This window comes from Tremella mesenterica (assembly GCF_000271645.1).
Source record: "Tremella mesenterica DSM 1558 unplaced genomic scaffold TREMEscaffold_10, whole genome shotgun sequence".
Classification (NCBI taxonomy): Eukaryota; Fungi; Basidiomycota; class Tremellomycetes; order Tremellales; family Tremellaceae; genus Tremella; species Tremella mesenterica.
In genome coordinates this window covers 476,979-493,504 of record NW_006711234.1, presented here as the reverse complement: position 1 = coordinate 493,504, position 16,526 = coordinate 476,979, and the positions used below count along the sequence as shown (strand labels likewise).

At 43.6% G+C, this 16,526-nt stretch overlaps 6 protein-coding genes across 6 annotated transcripts; 2 read left to right on the top strand and 4 right to left on the bottom strand.

Annotated features, from left to right (window-relative positions):
* Window positions 1-413: 413 nt before the first annotated feature.
* TREMEDRAFT_64181 (uncharacterized protein) lies at window positions 414-3,630 on the bottom strand (the record flags this gene model as incomplete). Its single annotated transcript, XM_007006454.1, has 8 exons — window positions 414-476; window positions 510-622; window positions 767-992; window positions 1,215-1,333; window positions 1,726-2,131; window positions 2,242-2,467; window positions 3,028-3,299; window positions 3,346-3,630. The coding sequence occupies 8 exons, from the start codon at window positions 3,628-3,630 to the stop codon at window positions 414-416; spliced, it is 1,710 nt and encodes a 569-aa protein (XP_007006516.1).
* Window positions 3,631-4,159: 529 nt separating this feature from the next.
* Window positions 4,160-4,995, bottom strand: TREMEDRAFT_33439 (uncharacterized protein; the record flags this gene model as incomplete). The annotated part of the gene is made up of 3 exons (XM_007006315.1): window positions 4,160-4,254; window positions 4,454-4,585; window positions 4,839-4,995. Coding segments are annotated over 3 exons (384 nt in total), but the record flags the coding sequence as incomplete, so codon positions are not given.
* Window positions 4,996-5,825: 830 nt separating this feature from the next.
* Window positions 5,826-7,959, bottom strand: TREMEDRAFT_64179 (uncharacterized protein; the record flags this gene model as incomplete). Its single annotated transcript, XM_007006453.1, has 2 exons — window positions 5,826-7,399; window positions 7,710-7,959. The coding sequence occupies 2 exons, from the start codon at window positions 7,957-7,959 to the stop codon at window positions 5,826-5,828; spliced, it is 1,824 nt and encodes a 607-aa protein (XP_007006515.1).
* A 1,255-nt stretch (window positions 7,960-9,214) lies between these two features.
* On the top strand, window positions 9,215-9,916 carry TREMEDRAFT_69637 (uncharacterized protein; the record flags this gene model as incomplete). The annotated part of the gene is made up of 2 exons (XM_007006561.1): window positions 9,215-9,388; window positions 9,512-9,916. 2 exons carry the CDS (start codon window positions 9,215-9,217, stop codon window positions 9,914-9,916), a joined length of 579 nt encoding a protein of 192 aa, XP_007006623.1.
* A 448-nt stretch (window positions 9,917-10,364) lies between these two features.
* TREMEDRAFT_64177 (uncharacterized protein) lies at window positions 10,365-13,013 on the bottom strand (the record flags this gene model as incomplete). Its single annotated transcript, XM_007006452.1, has 6 exons — window positions 10,365-10,540; window positions 10,808-11,761; window positions 11,958-12,101; window positions 12,276-12,405; window positions 12,676-12,814; window positions 12,991-13,013. 6 exons carry the CDS (start codon window positions 13,011-13,013, stop codon window positions 10,365-10,367), a joined length of 1,566 nt encoding a protein of 521 aa, XP_007006514.1.
* Window positions 13,014-15,261: 2,248 nt separating this feature from the next.
* On the top strand, window positions 15,262-16,483 carry TREMEDRAFT_64176 (uncharacterized protein; the record flags this gene model as incomplete). The annotated part of the gene is made up of 4 exons (XM_007006451.1): window positions 15,262-15,481; window positions 15,764-15,946; window positions 16,177-16,278; window positions 16,395-16,483. The coding sequence occupies 4 exons, from the start codon at window positions 15,262-15,264 to the stop codon at window positions 16,481-16,483; spliced, it is 594 nt and encodes a 197-aa protein (XP_007006513.1).
* Between the last annotated feature and the right edge of the window lie 43 nt (window positions 16,484-16,526).

Genomic DNA, 16,526 nt, shown 5'->3' with positions numbered 1-16,526 from the left:
AATGGATATGAAGGAGGAAGATCAATGGTCATTGGCAGCTATATATAGACCAAGCTGAGTTTCTGATAACTCGAGAGGAGAGAGGAGATACGTGAGAATGTCGCTTATCATGCCCAACGACCATGGTAAAGCCAGGTTAGAAAGGAAGCATGTGGAGGAGGGAGTCGATCGTTAGCGGAGTACAAATTCCGTTCGTTTCAGATGACAATTGTCAGCTGTATACATATAAAAGGAGGAGGGATGAGTATGTCATCAATCATGTCAGATCATAATGCACGTCATATCACATATCGACGTAGTGAATCGAAATATCTCCATGATATCATTGAATGAAGTCATGCATGATGTTGATTCCTCCTACGTAACCCCGATTGTTCATCCTGAAATGACATATCACTTGTAGCACGACTGACTTACTCGGTCGTATTTTGCTCAGTCTTCTTCTTCTTTTTACCCCCCTTCGTCGAGTTTGTCGTCTGACCCGCAGTAGCAGTATTGAAAGCACTTACCACCGTACTCCATTCTGGTCCCATCAACGACAAAGTACGAGGAGTCGGTCCGGTGACAAAAGGATCAAGACCTGTTTGAGGTTGAGATTGAGTATACCATGAAGGGGTGACCTCTACTTAATCATTTAACCTCCATTGGACCATGTTGTCTTGAGTTGACCAAGTAGTTGACATCGAGTTGTTGGGGGGATAAGTAGTTTGAGGGGTTTGGTCAAAGTTAGTAGGCGTTTGGGAAGAGGGGTTGAACCCGTTCACACTGTACTGAGCCGTATTACCGTCTGATCCCATCGACAACGACGCATCAGGAGTCCATTCGGGTATGGCAGGATCAAGACCGTTTAGACGTCTAGGAAGAATTGATAGTCCATCTCCTAACCTTGGTGGGATATGTGTAGACGTTGACTTTGACATTTGTTGACCTACATTTGTGTCATGAGAATATTGTATCAAGTTTGGGGTCTCTGCCGTCGGATATTCAAGTAGCTGAGATCAATGAAAGCTTCATCAATGCAAAAAGGATCAAGACGGTGAACGGGGAGAATAAGGAAATGTCAATAGACCAATAACATGTAGAAAAGACAAGGAGAATAAGGAAATGTCATTAGACCAATAACATGTAGAAAAGACAAGGAGAAATGAAAGTTAAGGGTAAGGAGTAAGTTACCAGTGAGAAATGAAAATGTGAACATGAATCAAAAAACTCACAGATGCTCCCCACGCTTCACTTTCTTCCTCCGTGTCTTGTTCATCCTCCAGCAGAGACAATGGGATGTGATGTCCAAACTCATCTAAGAAGTATCCTTCTTCATCTTGTTCGTGATCCTCTGATGACAGCTTAGTATTGGGATTGCCGTCCATTCTGCCCTAGATACTGAGGTATAAGAAAGTCGTTATGGATGAACGAAGAAAGAATAGGTCAGTCTTAAGAAGACCTGACGAAAGATGAATAGTTTCAAGTATCAGCTGAGTTCTACATATCAGATGTGACATGTGTGATGAAGGGTAACTTGGGAGAAAGGAACAATTGTCAACTCTTGTGTGACAGTATGAGTATTCAAATTGAGAGAGTACACTTCGAAATGAACGGAGTTTTATCTTCTCCACCCCTCAAACATTCAAATGAACAAGGGAGAAAGAATGCATGTTGTATGAGCAAAATCAGATTTCACATGAGTAGATCATTGATGATTAGTTGACCTTCTTTCTGGGAACGAACCATAAGTCAAAGTCTTCTCTGTAGTTTCCATCGTCCCTATAGTTCTTCGAGTGAGGAGTGTCCCCGGGGTTGATTGTATCCCTCTTGACTCTCTCGAGCAGTCGGTGCCATGTGCTTCCTCTAAAGATGACCATTCTTTCGTTGCCTCAGGAAGAACACCATCAGGGTTCCATTCACTAGCCTTGGGATCCAACCCGGTGGAGTTGATCGAAACAGAGGAATCATGTCTAGATCGACGAGACTCATGTCGAGTGAAAGTGGGAGATTTCATACTGCTTTGACTCGTCGACGGAAGTTGGGTGGGGGAAGAGATGATAGCGTGATTGGTTTGGGCCTGCGTATTGTTCGATGGAAGTGGTTGGGTATACCATTTACCCCAGCCGGCTTGTGTGGAAGATTGATCAGCCTGAAATCAGTACTGGTTCGTCACCATTCATGGCTCTTGAATAAATCAAGGAAGAGCGTTGGAGAAAAAGAGAAAGAAACAATGTAGAGGTGATATGAAATGGAACTCACACATGTTTGCCAAAGCTGATATTCTTCTGTGTACCCCAATCTCTCCTCTTCAGTGAGTAACCCAGGAATGTGACGTCTATCATCTGCCTCTGTAAATCCTTCAGCGTCGGAAAGTTGTTCTTCTGCGGTAGGTAAGAAGATTTGATTGATTGGAGAGGTAGAAGTGGCGGTGGATTGAATGTTCATTGTGTCTACTAAAAGTGGATTATGGGGTAAACGTTTGATGCTGTTGGTTGTCGGATAAAATGTCCGCGTAAACTAGATGCGTCAAACATTCAGTGCTGAAGAGTGTTGATATAGAGATTGACAATGACCGATGAGGAAGATGTGTCATCCTCTCATTGAACCTTTGTCGTGAGGTGGATTGTCAGATGTGTCAATGTGTGACGAGCGGAGATTGAGGATGAAAGGGAGGTGATAGAGAAAGATACAAGCCCTAGAAGGCGCATCGAACTCATGAAGCTCGAATCCTCTCTCGATCGAGTGGAAAACATTCTTCGATCATATTCACTGAGAATGAATAATCATAGTTAATATTCAGTAGATTTCAATCACATACGGCTAAATTATTACTGAACCTCAAAAACCTCCTCCACATTCACTCATACCACCCACCGTTCATGTGTCTATCACCAAAAGCGTCACATTTGTGGCATGCGTCGGAAGAAGGATCAATTCCCTTGTGTGGAAGGTGGATAAGATGGATATGATGGATAATAAGAAGGTCCGTAAGGTGAGTATGCACCTGGGACTTGGCTATACCCACCCGCATTTGGCAGAACATACGGAACAGCTACCGAGGTCATATATGTCACGGGAGAAGGGCCGGGAACGAATAGTCCACGCTCATCGTAATGGCCGATTACCTGGGGACTTCTCATTGTTGAATCCACACTTCTCTGGGGTGACTGCACTACGCTCATTGTGGAATTGACAGTATTAGAGCGAGACAGTGTGGTGAGGTTTGCGGATCTGCTACCGTTCGTAGGCCTATGTCGTCGGTGAGATCCTTGTCTGAATTGATGTGGATTACTTGGTTCCGTCGGTACCGTCGGATTCTGTATATGAGCTGCCATACGCCAGCGAAGATTGTTAACAACTCACCGTGGTGTTTTGGGGTTCACCATAGATCGGACCACCAAAGGTTGTTTGTTGAGTTTGTCCTTGTTCGTTGTCATCGGGCGTAAGTCCAAGAAACTCTTCATCGTCCTCGAAAGATTTAGCGCGGTCGTCCCATTGGAAAGTGCTCTGCTTCGCTTCTGCTGACCCAGAACCTGGGCCTTGAGTTGTGTCTTGATCTGTCTTCTCGTCACTCGGCGCAGGAGGATTCCATATGCGCTTGATGTCTTTCCATCTAATATCATAACGAGAATCGTTACTGCCTGACATCTTGGTTGTTTAAGGTAGCCGCTTTACTGTAAGTATCAAAGTCCAATTCGAGGTGCAGTATGTGTTAGGGAAGATCGACGACCCAAAGAGGTGGTTTTCATAACCCCCGATATCGGGCTTTTCACCGTATATGAGGAGTGGGGCATGTGTCAAATCAGCCAATCTCCGCTGTGAGATCCTTTGTAAGCTGAGCCTGCTTGGAGTGATAAGGGGTCTTCGAAAACAGGCGAGCTCAGTTATTTTGACTGCTTAGCGGGGACTGACCGTTTGAGTGGGGGAAGTAGAAAGGAGACAATCCTCATTGACCGATACAATCGGATAGACCGGACGAGGTGATCTTCGCATCGGCACCCAAACGACATCTAAGGGAGGGAGTGTCAGAATTGTCTGACAGACTAGACGAAGCGCCTGCGGAGTTTGAGTAGATTTATCAGCCATGTTTAGGATCGCTTGGTCTGTCTCGAAGTCGTCCTTGAACATATCGATTAGCATATTGACTGCATCTTCGAAATTGTTTGAACGGAGACATTCACTCGGATCCCTCACAATGGGCTTTGTACGCTTCGTCATTGAGCAAAGCCTCGAATTCTGATGGTTCGGAAAGTTTGATCTTTGCGAGCCAACCTAAATATGAGTTGGTCTTTCCGTACTTTATTTTATTCCAAACCCAGAGGGGAGATCTGAGTTCCCCTACGTTCACCTATCCTGTCCTCTTCCCAACACCCGACTTTGAAATGATAGCCCTAAAGAGCAATGTGATAGTGAGAAGAAAGAGGGAGGAATGCAGAAGTCAGAACAGATGGAATGATGAATGAACACTTACCATCCTTCATAGGCGATTTGTTCAATAAACCAGGTTGATCCGATAAAGTTTCGTTGATCTCTTCAATGATACCCGATACAGGTGCGTAAATGTCAGAAGCAGCTTTGACAGATTCGACAGCTCCAATAGGATCTATTCGTAAGCTTTTCTCCCTATGTCCCATCACCGGAATTTTCAGTAATGATGGAATACGAATCGTAACTCGGAGTAGGGTAAGGGATATGGGGTAGAATGTTACCTAAAATATATATGAGACCAAAAGTGTGTATCCTATAAATGAGTTCGAAAGTGGGGGATATGAGATATCGAAAATCATTCTCTTCCAAGTTTTTTGTAAAGTAGAATGATAAGAGAAAGTATGAGACCAGTTGAAAAAAAACCTCACCAGATTGAGCTACTTCACTACCTACTCCGGGTAATTCAACAAATACCACATCTCCTAAAGCTTTTTGAGCATAATCGGTGATTCCTACCGTCCCGATATTCGAAGAAGGATCAAAAGATACCCATTCATGATCGACTGTGTAACGAGCTGATGTCAATTACATACACGGGAGCTTTCCAACGAGAACCTCTACCTCCGTCGGACGGATTGTTTGCTTAAGGTGAGGAAAGGAGAAAGATTATTGTAGTCATGATGAGATGAAGAAAGGTGATCTTATCTCGAGGGGAAATTGACGGATGGAATTTTTTCGACGAAGGACGTCGCCAGAGAAGGATTTTGAGGAAGAGGTTGAGAGAGAAGAGGAGGATTTTAAGGAAGAGAATGAGAGGAAAAGGAGAAGGAGAAGGAGAAGAGGAAGAAGATAAGGATCAACTCACTAGCTATGAACCTCTTTGAAATGATGGTATTTGTCCATACCCTGGTATTGATTCTAAAACGAGTCGTAGTGACATTTCTGAGCAAAGGGCGAAACACACTCATTTTTCCTTGTCTGTTCACAGCAACGGCACAGATGTAAGATGCTTGAAAGAGAAGGTAACGAGTATGGAAAAGAAAAAGTAAAGACAGATAGAGAGATAAGCAAAGATGAGAAAAAGATGGATAGGAATTGATTTGATCAGAATTTCCGATTCGTTTTGCCCCAATTGGTATTGCAGGTAGGCCTATGGTAATGTTTGGTGTTTATTCTCAAATAAGCTTATGAATCTTGACCGTGACCAAAGAATACATTTCCAGTATATAATCTAAATGCATTTCAAATGATGTTGTTCGTACTTGATACAAATCTACCCTTCGCGCACCGCGCTTCAAAATTGTCCAGTCCAATGGGCCCAAGATGAGATAAAGTGTAAACCGAAAGAAACATTTGATCCTTTTTATACACTTCCTCTATGCCCACTATACACAAATCTCATTCCCCTCTCCAACTCAATAAGGTCCCGCCCTAAATCCTTCCGCTTCCAAAAAAACAGGTAAATACTCTCCTCTCGTTCTCTCATTCCCATGAACATGTTCCGTACTACTACCACCACCTTCATCAATTTCCATATTCCCACTACCCAATAAAACCCCTAATTTCACTCCGCTATCAGGAATAGATACCCCTGCTCCTACCCCTTCAATCGATCCAAATTCTGGAGTACCCGTAGCTGGTGAAGTAGGAAATAAACTAGGTGCAAAATCTCTTTGTGGTGGCCAAAGAAGTGCAGGTCCAATATCTTCTCCTTGCATAGGATCTGATATTTGTCTTTGTCTAGCACGAGTAGGAGTGATGGAATCTGATGATGTTGGTGTTGGGAAACGCCATTTACCGATTGGAGCGTAACCTGTGGGTGAAATGTTACGTCTTGAAGGAGTTACCATTGGTGAATCGAATTTCCTAAAAGGTCTACTTGATAAATTTGATAAACTTGAATTACTGGAGATACTACTAATTGGAATACTTGAAGTACTCGAATTGGAGGAACTGATTGGGATTGATGATATTGATGGTATTGTGGGGATTGATGGACCTGCCGAATCGATTGAAAATGTAAGACTCTGTCTTGTTGATAATTTTGGACTTGTCGACCTGCGATCTTGACGTTCGGGTGAAGCAGTAACGAGATATAAAGCGGTATGTGATTCTGATAAAGAAGATTGATGTAAACCTAATCCCATGGATTGTTGAACAGGCATATGAACAGACATACTTGAAGTACCTCTATGACGTCCAGGAGCTCCTGGAGCAGCCGGTATGGTAGATATACGTTTATCGTTTATAGGAGAAGGTGTTCTAGGCGGTTTATCGAAAACAGCTGTGAAAATCCCAGGTGAAGAAGTTTGTTCTTCAACAGCGAAAGTTTTTTCCATAGAAATTATATCTTCCAAAACATCCAACATATCTTGTCCCATTCCGAAAGGTTCGATCCTTTTCACGTTATTACCATGTGAAGGTCTACGTTTATGTACCGTCATTTTTTTGGTTGGATGTAATATACGTGTACGTTGAGGTTTACCTTGTGTGAAAACTCCATCTAAAAGTTCTTCTTCATCATCATCTTCCATGATAGCATCTTCTAATTGCATTTTACATCCTCTCGAGACTGAAGAAACGTTCGAAGCTGAACTAGGATTTCGACTGAGATTAGAGCTCCAAATGGATGATGCGGTAGATGCGACGGATGGGTTTCTAGAGTGAGAATGGATTAAATCAGGTATTCGAGATGATGCGAAAGAAGAGGTTGACATCATGGTTGATCGTGAAGAAGTGGACGCGACACTTCCTTCGGCACGTCGACGTCTACGCTCTTCTCTTCTTTCTTCACGACGTAAATCGGCACGGGCCATACGACGATAATGAGAACCGTATTCCTCATCTTGATAATTGGCAGAGGTGCTGGAGGTGGAAGAAGATAAAGACGTTCCGCGTGATATCGAAGCGGACGAGGTGAGAGGTTGTGTGAGAGATGAGTTTTGAGGTTTGTAGCATAGTGATGAGAATGTGTCGCGTTGAGCGCATTCTGTCTTGTCAGTTACACATCCTACTGGGATTATTTGGCCCCTGTCACTCTCCCAAATCTAGGGACAAGGTGAGTTCAGCAAAAAACCAAGCGACAAAAGAAGGATATGCTCATAGTGGCTTGGTAACATTATTGGACACGTGAGGAAGCTGTCAAAGATAGAGTGTGAGGTGATTGATTCAGTGGTCCAGTGGCCAGTGGCCAAATCTGACCTCGACCGCGACCGCGAACCCCGAGTGGCAAAAGGTGACAACAAACTTGACAGAAGATAAACAACCAATCGGTTAAAACGATCACACTTTCAACTCACCTCTTGAACAATACATACCCGTATCAGATTCCTTTTCCACCTGTCTACCACAAAAACATCTTTTCAATTGTTCAGGACTAGGAGATAAATCCGATTCGTCCGAAATCATCTTGGACCTGCCCAGTGATCGTAAAGGTATATTAGGATGGTTCTGCTTCAATGGTGATGCTCGATTGTTATGAGGATGATTTGGATGGAAAACGGGTACAATCCCAGATGATGATATAGATGGAATAGTTCGAAGAGACATGAGTAGTGTTGATGATATTTGACTTGTACTTGTATTGATCTTGGTAATTCCCCAACTTGAAAGAGATGATGATGATGGTTGGTATATCCAGTTGTTGTAGTTATGAATTTTTTGAATGAAGATGAATGGAATATGATATCAAGAAACATGAAATGTCAAGAAAAGAACTTTCGTACGGTCATTCAAAAAATGGTAGTCGTTCAAGGTCAATGAAGGAAGAAGAAGGAATGTCAACAAAGACGAAAGAGAAAAGGGTCGAATATGATGATGTACAAATACACACACACGAGGCAAGGGTCATAGGTATGTTTATGGGTTCAAGGTAGGAGAGCAGAGGGAGTGTAATTGACGATGTGGGGAAAGAAAACGTTGCTTTTACTACCAACACGCGACGCGTCCATACAGTTCCTAGTACCGACGCGTCGGAAGGAGGTACGCGTCTCAGGGAGAGGGAAAGGTTCTCAAAGACCTTCTTTCAAATCTTTGGATTTTCTTCCTTCGGTCTGCTGCAGACATGTTTGTCATGTTGACATACTCTGACGTTGACAGTATGAGATTTGGGCACCGCAGTTCGGACACTCGGACATTCGGTAGTAGTTTGGTATGAAACGGGGTCATGAGTGTCATGAGTCATGAGCTTATCGTCATCCGTCCAATGGTCATGCTCGAATACCAAAGACACACGTCCAGCTCCAGTTCAATCTTTCACTTTCTTTCACTCGGACAGAGCGATGTGGAGAAATCTAACTGTAGCATGTAGCATGTAGCATGTAGGATACTTCTCACAATCTAGTCTCTATCCAGTCCATGACATGTACGCAAGAATTGCAGAAAGACTTGCAACAAATATAGACCGGGGTAAGTTAAAGAGAACTTGACAACTACTCTCACGACGCGTTCACTCTTTCACGCGTTTCCATTCCAACCCTCTTTCCTCTTTCCTCCTCCAACCCTCAATCAATCCTCGGTCTCGTAGTCTCATACCTCCAAACTCCTTTCAACCACCCCAATTTCATCTAGACCAAGACTCCGAGTCAAGTCCCCAAATCAACCTATCGCCCAATCCAGACTCTCAACATTCTCATCACAATCACCACCCCGAACGGACCCAGTATCTCACAGTAGTACTAGACTGATCCGTGACACGACTTCAAAACCTTCAGACCATCTTTCCTTCAACATCATCTGAGGTTTAACTCCGTCATCCACAAGTCCGTCAACCCGCTCAACAAATCAATACAGAGACATCGTGATTATGGCCCCTCGGGAATCCACATACCCAGTTCCATCACATGATTTCCTTTATTCCCTCGAAGAATGTGTTCAAGCCACTGAATCATGTTGCGAGATTTTAACTAGGGGTTTGGAGAATCTGGAATTGGGTACGAGGGATTTACCTAGGTTAGGTAAAGTTTTAAGGAATAAACATGTGAGTTTTTGGTTTTGTGTCCTAACCTTTAATAGATTTGTCTCATCCGACTTTGACCGCTTCTTGCGGTATTCTTCAAATCTATCTTAATATCCTGAGACGATCATTGACAAAAAAAAACAGCATTACCTTGTCCTTCCTCAACCTACTATCCAATCTTACAAATCATCCCTCTCTTCAACCCTCGCTCCTCAAATAGACGCCCTCATTTCCCGTGCGGATAATTTATTACAGGAAGAATCGATACATATGAACAGGTTGGAAGAAAGATTAGGGATATTACAATCTGCTAAATTACCCGAGGTTCCCAATACCTCTTCAGAAGTGACGGGATCAGGGAATAGGCGGAGTAAAGTAGATGAGGTGAATAGAGGGGTCAAAGGGGTGGAAGGAGATACAAAAGGTGGAAGTAAATTACAAGGAATAGACATGAAAGATCTTAATCCTGCTCAAAGAAGAAAAATCATAATGCTTCGAGGGAAACGTGAGAGGTTAGAGAGAGAACGTGAAAGGTTGAGTATGAGATAACATTGAGAGCAAGGGTGTGAGTTGTTTTTTCCCCTCTTCTGATGACTTGGAAATGATTGACATATAGCGTTTTCAAGCTTTGGTAGATAGTTAACGGGTCAAAAGTTCAAGTTGGAATGATGATGAATTGTGAGAATATTTTGGGTTCTTAGAAAATCAATGCATGACATGCTATGGAAAGTAATTGACAGTAGTAAGATACAGATTTGATACAAGTCACGATAAATTGGGAATGGTGAGATGATGGTCGATATTGACTCTGAGTGACGGTAGTGGAGGTTTTGATAGTGGTGGTGGGGAAGAGAATCATGTAGGAGGGGTTTTCAGCGTTTCGCTATTTTGATATTTTATTCTCACAAGTCGCCAATTTCCGGAAACAAGTTCAAGGAATCTTGATACAGGGAAAGATTTATGATGGTAGAGGAATAAAGAGGATAGACCAAAAGTCTTAAAGAACAGAACAAGGTGAAACTTGTCTTCCACCTCTTTCTAACAAACTTTTCGCACGTCTAACGTCCCTAGCTTCGACCAAAACGTTTGCAGTGTGCATAGTTGATGAATAAAGCATCTTGATTTGTGCTGTGTTTAATAAAGAAGAGAATCTGGTGACTAGACCTGATTTGTCTGTAGAGTCAGTACCCGAGATCTCTTTGACTCAGTCCCCCAAAGATGTCATTAGTTTGTAGTGGTTAGGTATAGCAAGTAACACCGTCCGCTTCGACAAAACTACCATGAAAGATCACAGTACAGCCTAGGAGTCTGAGAACTCCGATGGGATGAAAGGCTGGGAACGACGAACGAAACATGAAGAGAGTAGGTATTGGAAGAGAGAGAAGAAGAAGACGATGGAAGGAGATGGAAAGAACAGAAAGAAAGGTCAACATAACTCACCCATATGATATGTTCCCTCTCCTTCATCACCACTACCTACACCTCTTAAATCCAATTGTAAACATCTTTTCCTTCCTCCTCTTTCTCCTTCTCTCTTCGCTCTGTTCGAAATTGATCTGGTCACTCTCCCAGTCCATTGAATGGTCATTGGTGAATCACCAGGTGTAGCAGGTAAAGAGAATCTTTTCTTTCCACCATTTCTTTCTCCTTCATATTTCACGCTCTCCTTTCTTCTTCCTGTCCTTTCCTCATTATCTCTTTCAGGGTTTCCAATCTCGTCGCCATCATTCTCACCCGTCCGAGAATTCTCGCCTGTTTGATCATTTTCATCTGTCTGAGTATTCTCATCTGTCTGATTTTGTACCCCATGATGAAGTGAGAAATATCCTGATCTAGCTGAAACAGGTGTCCTTGGCATTTCATCATCTTCCAAATCTGATTCTCCATCAGACAAATCTAAATCAGATTCATCCTCCCAGTCTGAAAGTATTTCTCCACCGGATTGTATATCAACTTCCTGTCCTTCGAAAACAGCTTTCAAAGCTCTTGTTTCAGTCATGAGACTACTCCCATCTTCAGTCCTTGTGTAACTGACGAATGGTCTGCTTTCTTCCTTTCTTGGTCTTTTCCTCCTTCCGTATCTCTCTGTGGAGTGATCACGAGAATCAGAGCAAGGAGAAGTTTCACGGGATCGAGAAGTCTGAGAGGATTGAACGGAACGTTCAGGCCAAACTATAAATCGTCTTAGACGTTCGGCTACGTCTGAAGTTGCTGCTGAATGGGAAATACCGATGCAAGCTAGAGGAGAAGAGAGTACTGTTATTTCTGGTTGAGAAGGAGGTGGAGGGGATATACGTGTTGTAGGTGATGGGAATGGTCGAGTGGGGGACGGGGAGGTCGGTGAGAGAAGTTGGGAATGACGTCGGGGAATAGAAGGAAGAGGATCTATGTGCCCTGTTGAGTCAGTAACTTCTTCTCTTTTCTCTGCGTCTCTCTTCTAATTACTTTCCCTTTACCTTCGAACCAACATTTGAAAGCGGGTGATGTCAATGATCAAGTGATAAAGTAAGCCAATGGCCCACGAGACGGTCATGAGTACTTGAGTGGTGTCTACAGGGATTGGGAAGGGGAACAAAAACAAAACACTCACACCCTTGGCCGGCAAATATTTCTGAAGCACGGACGAAGTCCGATGATCTGACTAGTAGAAAATCGGTGAAATAAGAAGATTGATAGAGGATCGAAATGCCAGCTTTTGCCAATGGCGCGGAGACTTCACGTAGATGAGGAGAGTCTATCGTCAGCCATCATCCCATATCTCTCTTCGCAGCATAAACTGTGTCGCATCTTCTTTCTCATGGATTGAAAAGCATGGAATTATCCGTGTCCTGAGCACAGACTGTAGAAAGGGATTGGCTTCTTTCAGGGTATATGCACATTATGACATATTGTAGAAAGGTTGACTCACCATAATTACCGCCCTCTCCCTCGTCCCCTGACGATATTTCGAACACTCTCCAACTTCCACTAACTCTCACATCTTGATCAGCGTCGGACCATTCTTCATTGACTAGGTCGATAGAGCCGAAGACGGCGATCTTAAGTCAGCTCGGCTGGCCATTCACCCCATCGACTTTTCCGTGGTGACCTCAATAGCTATTTGTATAGTCATGCTCTCGAGAAAGAACGTTCGCTCCCGGGGCACACAAGACCTCTTCCATCGTGTATTTGTCCCCCTAAGAGTACTACGTTCGGTGACAGAATTCTGCAGCCAGTGAACGATGTACAAGAATAGGTGACGGGGACCGATCATGAGCAGTGAACGACGGAAGATGAGACAGGCGGTAGAAAGTAAACATCTAACTCACCTCCACACGATTTGAAGTGACGTTGAAAAACTCTGCAGACAGATCGCCAGCTTTTATGATGGTCCAATACAGTTTGGTGGTGTATGAATCAGCTAGGTGAATTGGAATATGTACAAGTGCGACAGGATCGTTCAAAGCTCTATTTGTCAGTTCTATCCATCTCCCTGTCCACCTCTGCACATTCATCCTTCAGACTACGCCCATGTGTAACATGGTGATCGACAAGACAGTGATAATCTTGTGTGAAGACACTCTCATGTCCAGATAGGACAGTAAGTATGCAAGTAAAGAGTAAATAATACGAGACAAACTCACGTTATAGTCACCACAGGTGACATGTCTCCCAAGTTTTTTTCATTCAAATCGTATATGAAATGGGTCTTTCCAACCATTTGCATTCCAACACCAAGGATTTATATCCTCCACTTTGAGATTAGTCCAACAAAGATCAAAGATTGAAAGAACGGCTATGAGTTTTTCCCTTTACATCAAAAATCACTCCAAAGTTCAAAACAACTCTTCAATCCCAAGGGCCCAAAGTACCAAATTGATCCCAAGGTATTTGATCTTTTTGGTCGTAAAAACGCCCGGTTAAAGCCATAAACCAAGAGTCAAAGTTCAATCAAAGATCAAGAAATGATAAAATGTGAGAAATGACAAGAGACAAGAGACGCCCCCGGAAGGAATGACCTTGTTTTGGGCGTATTCCCCGGAGAGTGTATAGCGCAAGTCGTAAGCTCTATCAGGAGAGATATGATACATCAGTGCATCAGGTGTGTTATCCTAAAATCTTTGTTCCGTCCGTAAGCACGCGAGAGAGGGGACGGGGGGGAATAGCAGATTATGAGGATCGTAAGAGGAACCGGAAGGGAGAGACGATCAAGCCATCAAAGGATAGGGTAAGGAAACGTGGAATTGTGGGGTCCCTTTGAAAGGAAAAATTGACAGCTGTCAGTTTTTCGGGCGTTCAGTTGTATCAACTTGTGCGACTTGAAGTCGATAACGACTTAGGGCACCACCCGAAGTGACCCCGGGCACCACCTTCGGTCAGGAACCTAATGAATCGAACTAATGAGTTAGAAACACAATGCTATTGTGGGTGGTTCCTCTACTAATCAATCGAAAAATTACTAATGATATCCTCCCAACCTCCCTAACCCCCTAACCTCCCTAAACCCCTAACCTCCTAACCCCCTAACCCCCTAAAGGTCAACCATTAGTATTCCGCCTCCACCTGCGGCAGAGGCAATGACTTACAGAGAGTAGGCACGCCCCACCTTGAATTAGGCACGCCAAAGGTGGTGCCCGGGGTCACTTCGGGTGGTGCCCTAAGTCGTTATCTTGAAGTCTTGAGTTTGGTGGGAAGAATGAGAGTATCCTAGTTAGGGGCGGTGCCCAGTGGCCAGTGGCTTTTTCGACATTCCCTACGTACCAGCCTACGACACTATCGAGGATCTTATAGTTATAAAACGGGAAGATCATTCTATATCCGCTTGCCGCCATGGTCCGCTGTGACGATCGTGGCGGATGCGTTAGAGGGGATCGGCGACGGGGATAGTGCTGCTACCATGCTACTCTAGCTGCTGTATAGCACTCAGCACGCAATAGATGTTGTGGCGATGTGGAATGATTGGCAAAAGAAAAACCAAAACCACTGGGTAGTCGGTCATCTTTCCCCATGACGATTGTACATTGATCCGTCAGCCATCGGCACTTGGATTCGTCGACAGGAGACGGGATTTTATTCCAAGCTAACGTGTTAGTCGTTAGATCGCATCTCTTACTGTGAATCTCACCAGTGTCAAAAGGTGTGAAAGGGAGCAATGACGCACTGAAGTGAAGCGAGATCGGGTCAAGAAAACCAAGAGATCAAGAAGGTCGAAAGACAAAAGGTACATTTTGATCGCAACTTCGCGCAAAAGTAGTAAATTTCTTTTTCGATCGGTTCCTTGTGTCATCTAAGGTACTCTGTCTTCTCTGTCTCCTCTGTTCCTCGGTCCTCGGTTGTTCTGCAGCATGCAGCACGACCATCTTCCATCTTCAAACGGCATACCTTTCCGGTCAAATCGAAAATGTCAACGAAGGAGGGTTTTGATGGTTTGCGCAGAAAATTGAACTCCGGTTTTCCGTTGTTTTCGGTGTTGGAGATGAAATTTTCTTTGAAAAGTATCAAAATCGTGGATGGATCACAGGATGCCGTTGATGTTTGATGCCGGCCGCCACGATGACTGGCATGGATCAAACACGTATACTGTGGTTATCCAATAGCCAGTAGGGCCAGTAGACGTGGTACAAGAATAGAGAACGGGTGAGAGGAGGTGAGGTAATCGGCAACTTTCCTGCCGAATCTTTCCTTAGCCGAAGTCCGAGGTGACTAACCTAACCTCTCCTCGGTGTCCGACTTTCAGACTGACTTTTCCACCACCAACCACAAAAAAGGCATATAAAGCGATACAACCCTAACCTCTCACTAACGTTATCCAAACTCTCTACTCATCTCAGCTCTCAATTCATCTATCTCACATAAGTTTACTCAGGTGAGCTCTTCTCTAAGTATTGTAACGCTAGTCAGAGTCTCATACCAGTATGTCACACACTATCCGAAGAGTAGTCTTAGGTCATACTCCCGACGGTTCTCAAACCTTTTCTGATGAATCACTTCCGGCTGTGAAACAACAAGGAGGTTGGTATACCGGTCAAGCGTTTCATTTACCTGAATACAATCCCGATCCTTTGAAATTATTCAAAGAAAGGGATTTACCTCCTCCTGGATTATATGGTGCTCCTGCTCAAGTACTTTGGATAGGTAAGTTATCTCTTCCTTCCCCGTTCAAAGTCTGTATTCTCTTCCATTTTGTTCCAACCCGTTTATCTATCAACTCACCAATCAACATAGCTTTTTGAAATCTCATCAATCTGATGTTCCTATCAACACTTTGACATACCTTTCTACATATACTTTGCCAATTCGATTCCCATGTCTCTCATACCAGTCCAAACGTTGTTATCTGTATCTTACTGGTCGAGAGTTCTCCAGTTTCACCGTGAAAAGAAGACAAGAAAGGAATTACCAATGCTCATGATTCAGACTTTCCACCAAACACCCCTTCACCGGAACATTTCACACCTACACTCGACTTGATAATCATCACCATAGGAACTCTTCGATTAAAACTTCATGATGGCCGAGAAATTTTTCTAAACACAGGTGATTTATTCGTACAAATCGCTGCTGTACATCAATGGATAAACCCTACTGATCAAATGGCTCGTAAGTTATTGTTTTCCTCCCACACCTGCTTCTGACATTTGTTCCATTCCACTATGTTGGATTTCATTTCATCCCATTGTTATCAAGTTTGCTCCCTCTCACCCTATCACTTCCCGATCTGCTCCACCTCACTACATCATTCTCCAAAGAGAAATAGCTTCATCTAATTCCATTCATCACTGGCATGCCTTCATTTCCAAATGGGCTAGATTGAAGGCAGGAATTGATAGAAGAAAGAGAGGACTGGCAAGCCTTCAAGTCCGAATGGGCAGGTGTGAACGCAGGAATTGATAGAAGAAAGAGGGGACTGGCAAGCCTTCATTTCCGAACAGGTCAGTGTGAACGCAGGAATTAATAGAAGAAAGAGTGGACTGGCGATCCTACAGACCCGAATGGGTTAGATGGATCACGGGAATCAATAGATGAAAGAACGTAATGCTGAGAATAGGTTTCGTAGGAATATGTCTTCCTACTCAACAAATCAAAGTGGATGGTAAAACACTCGATCAACCTCCATTCAACTTTACCAAATTCTAATTCGTCCCACCATAAGATATCTGGGTCAGTCAAACTACGACTC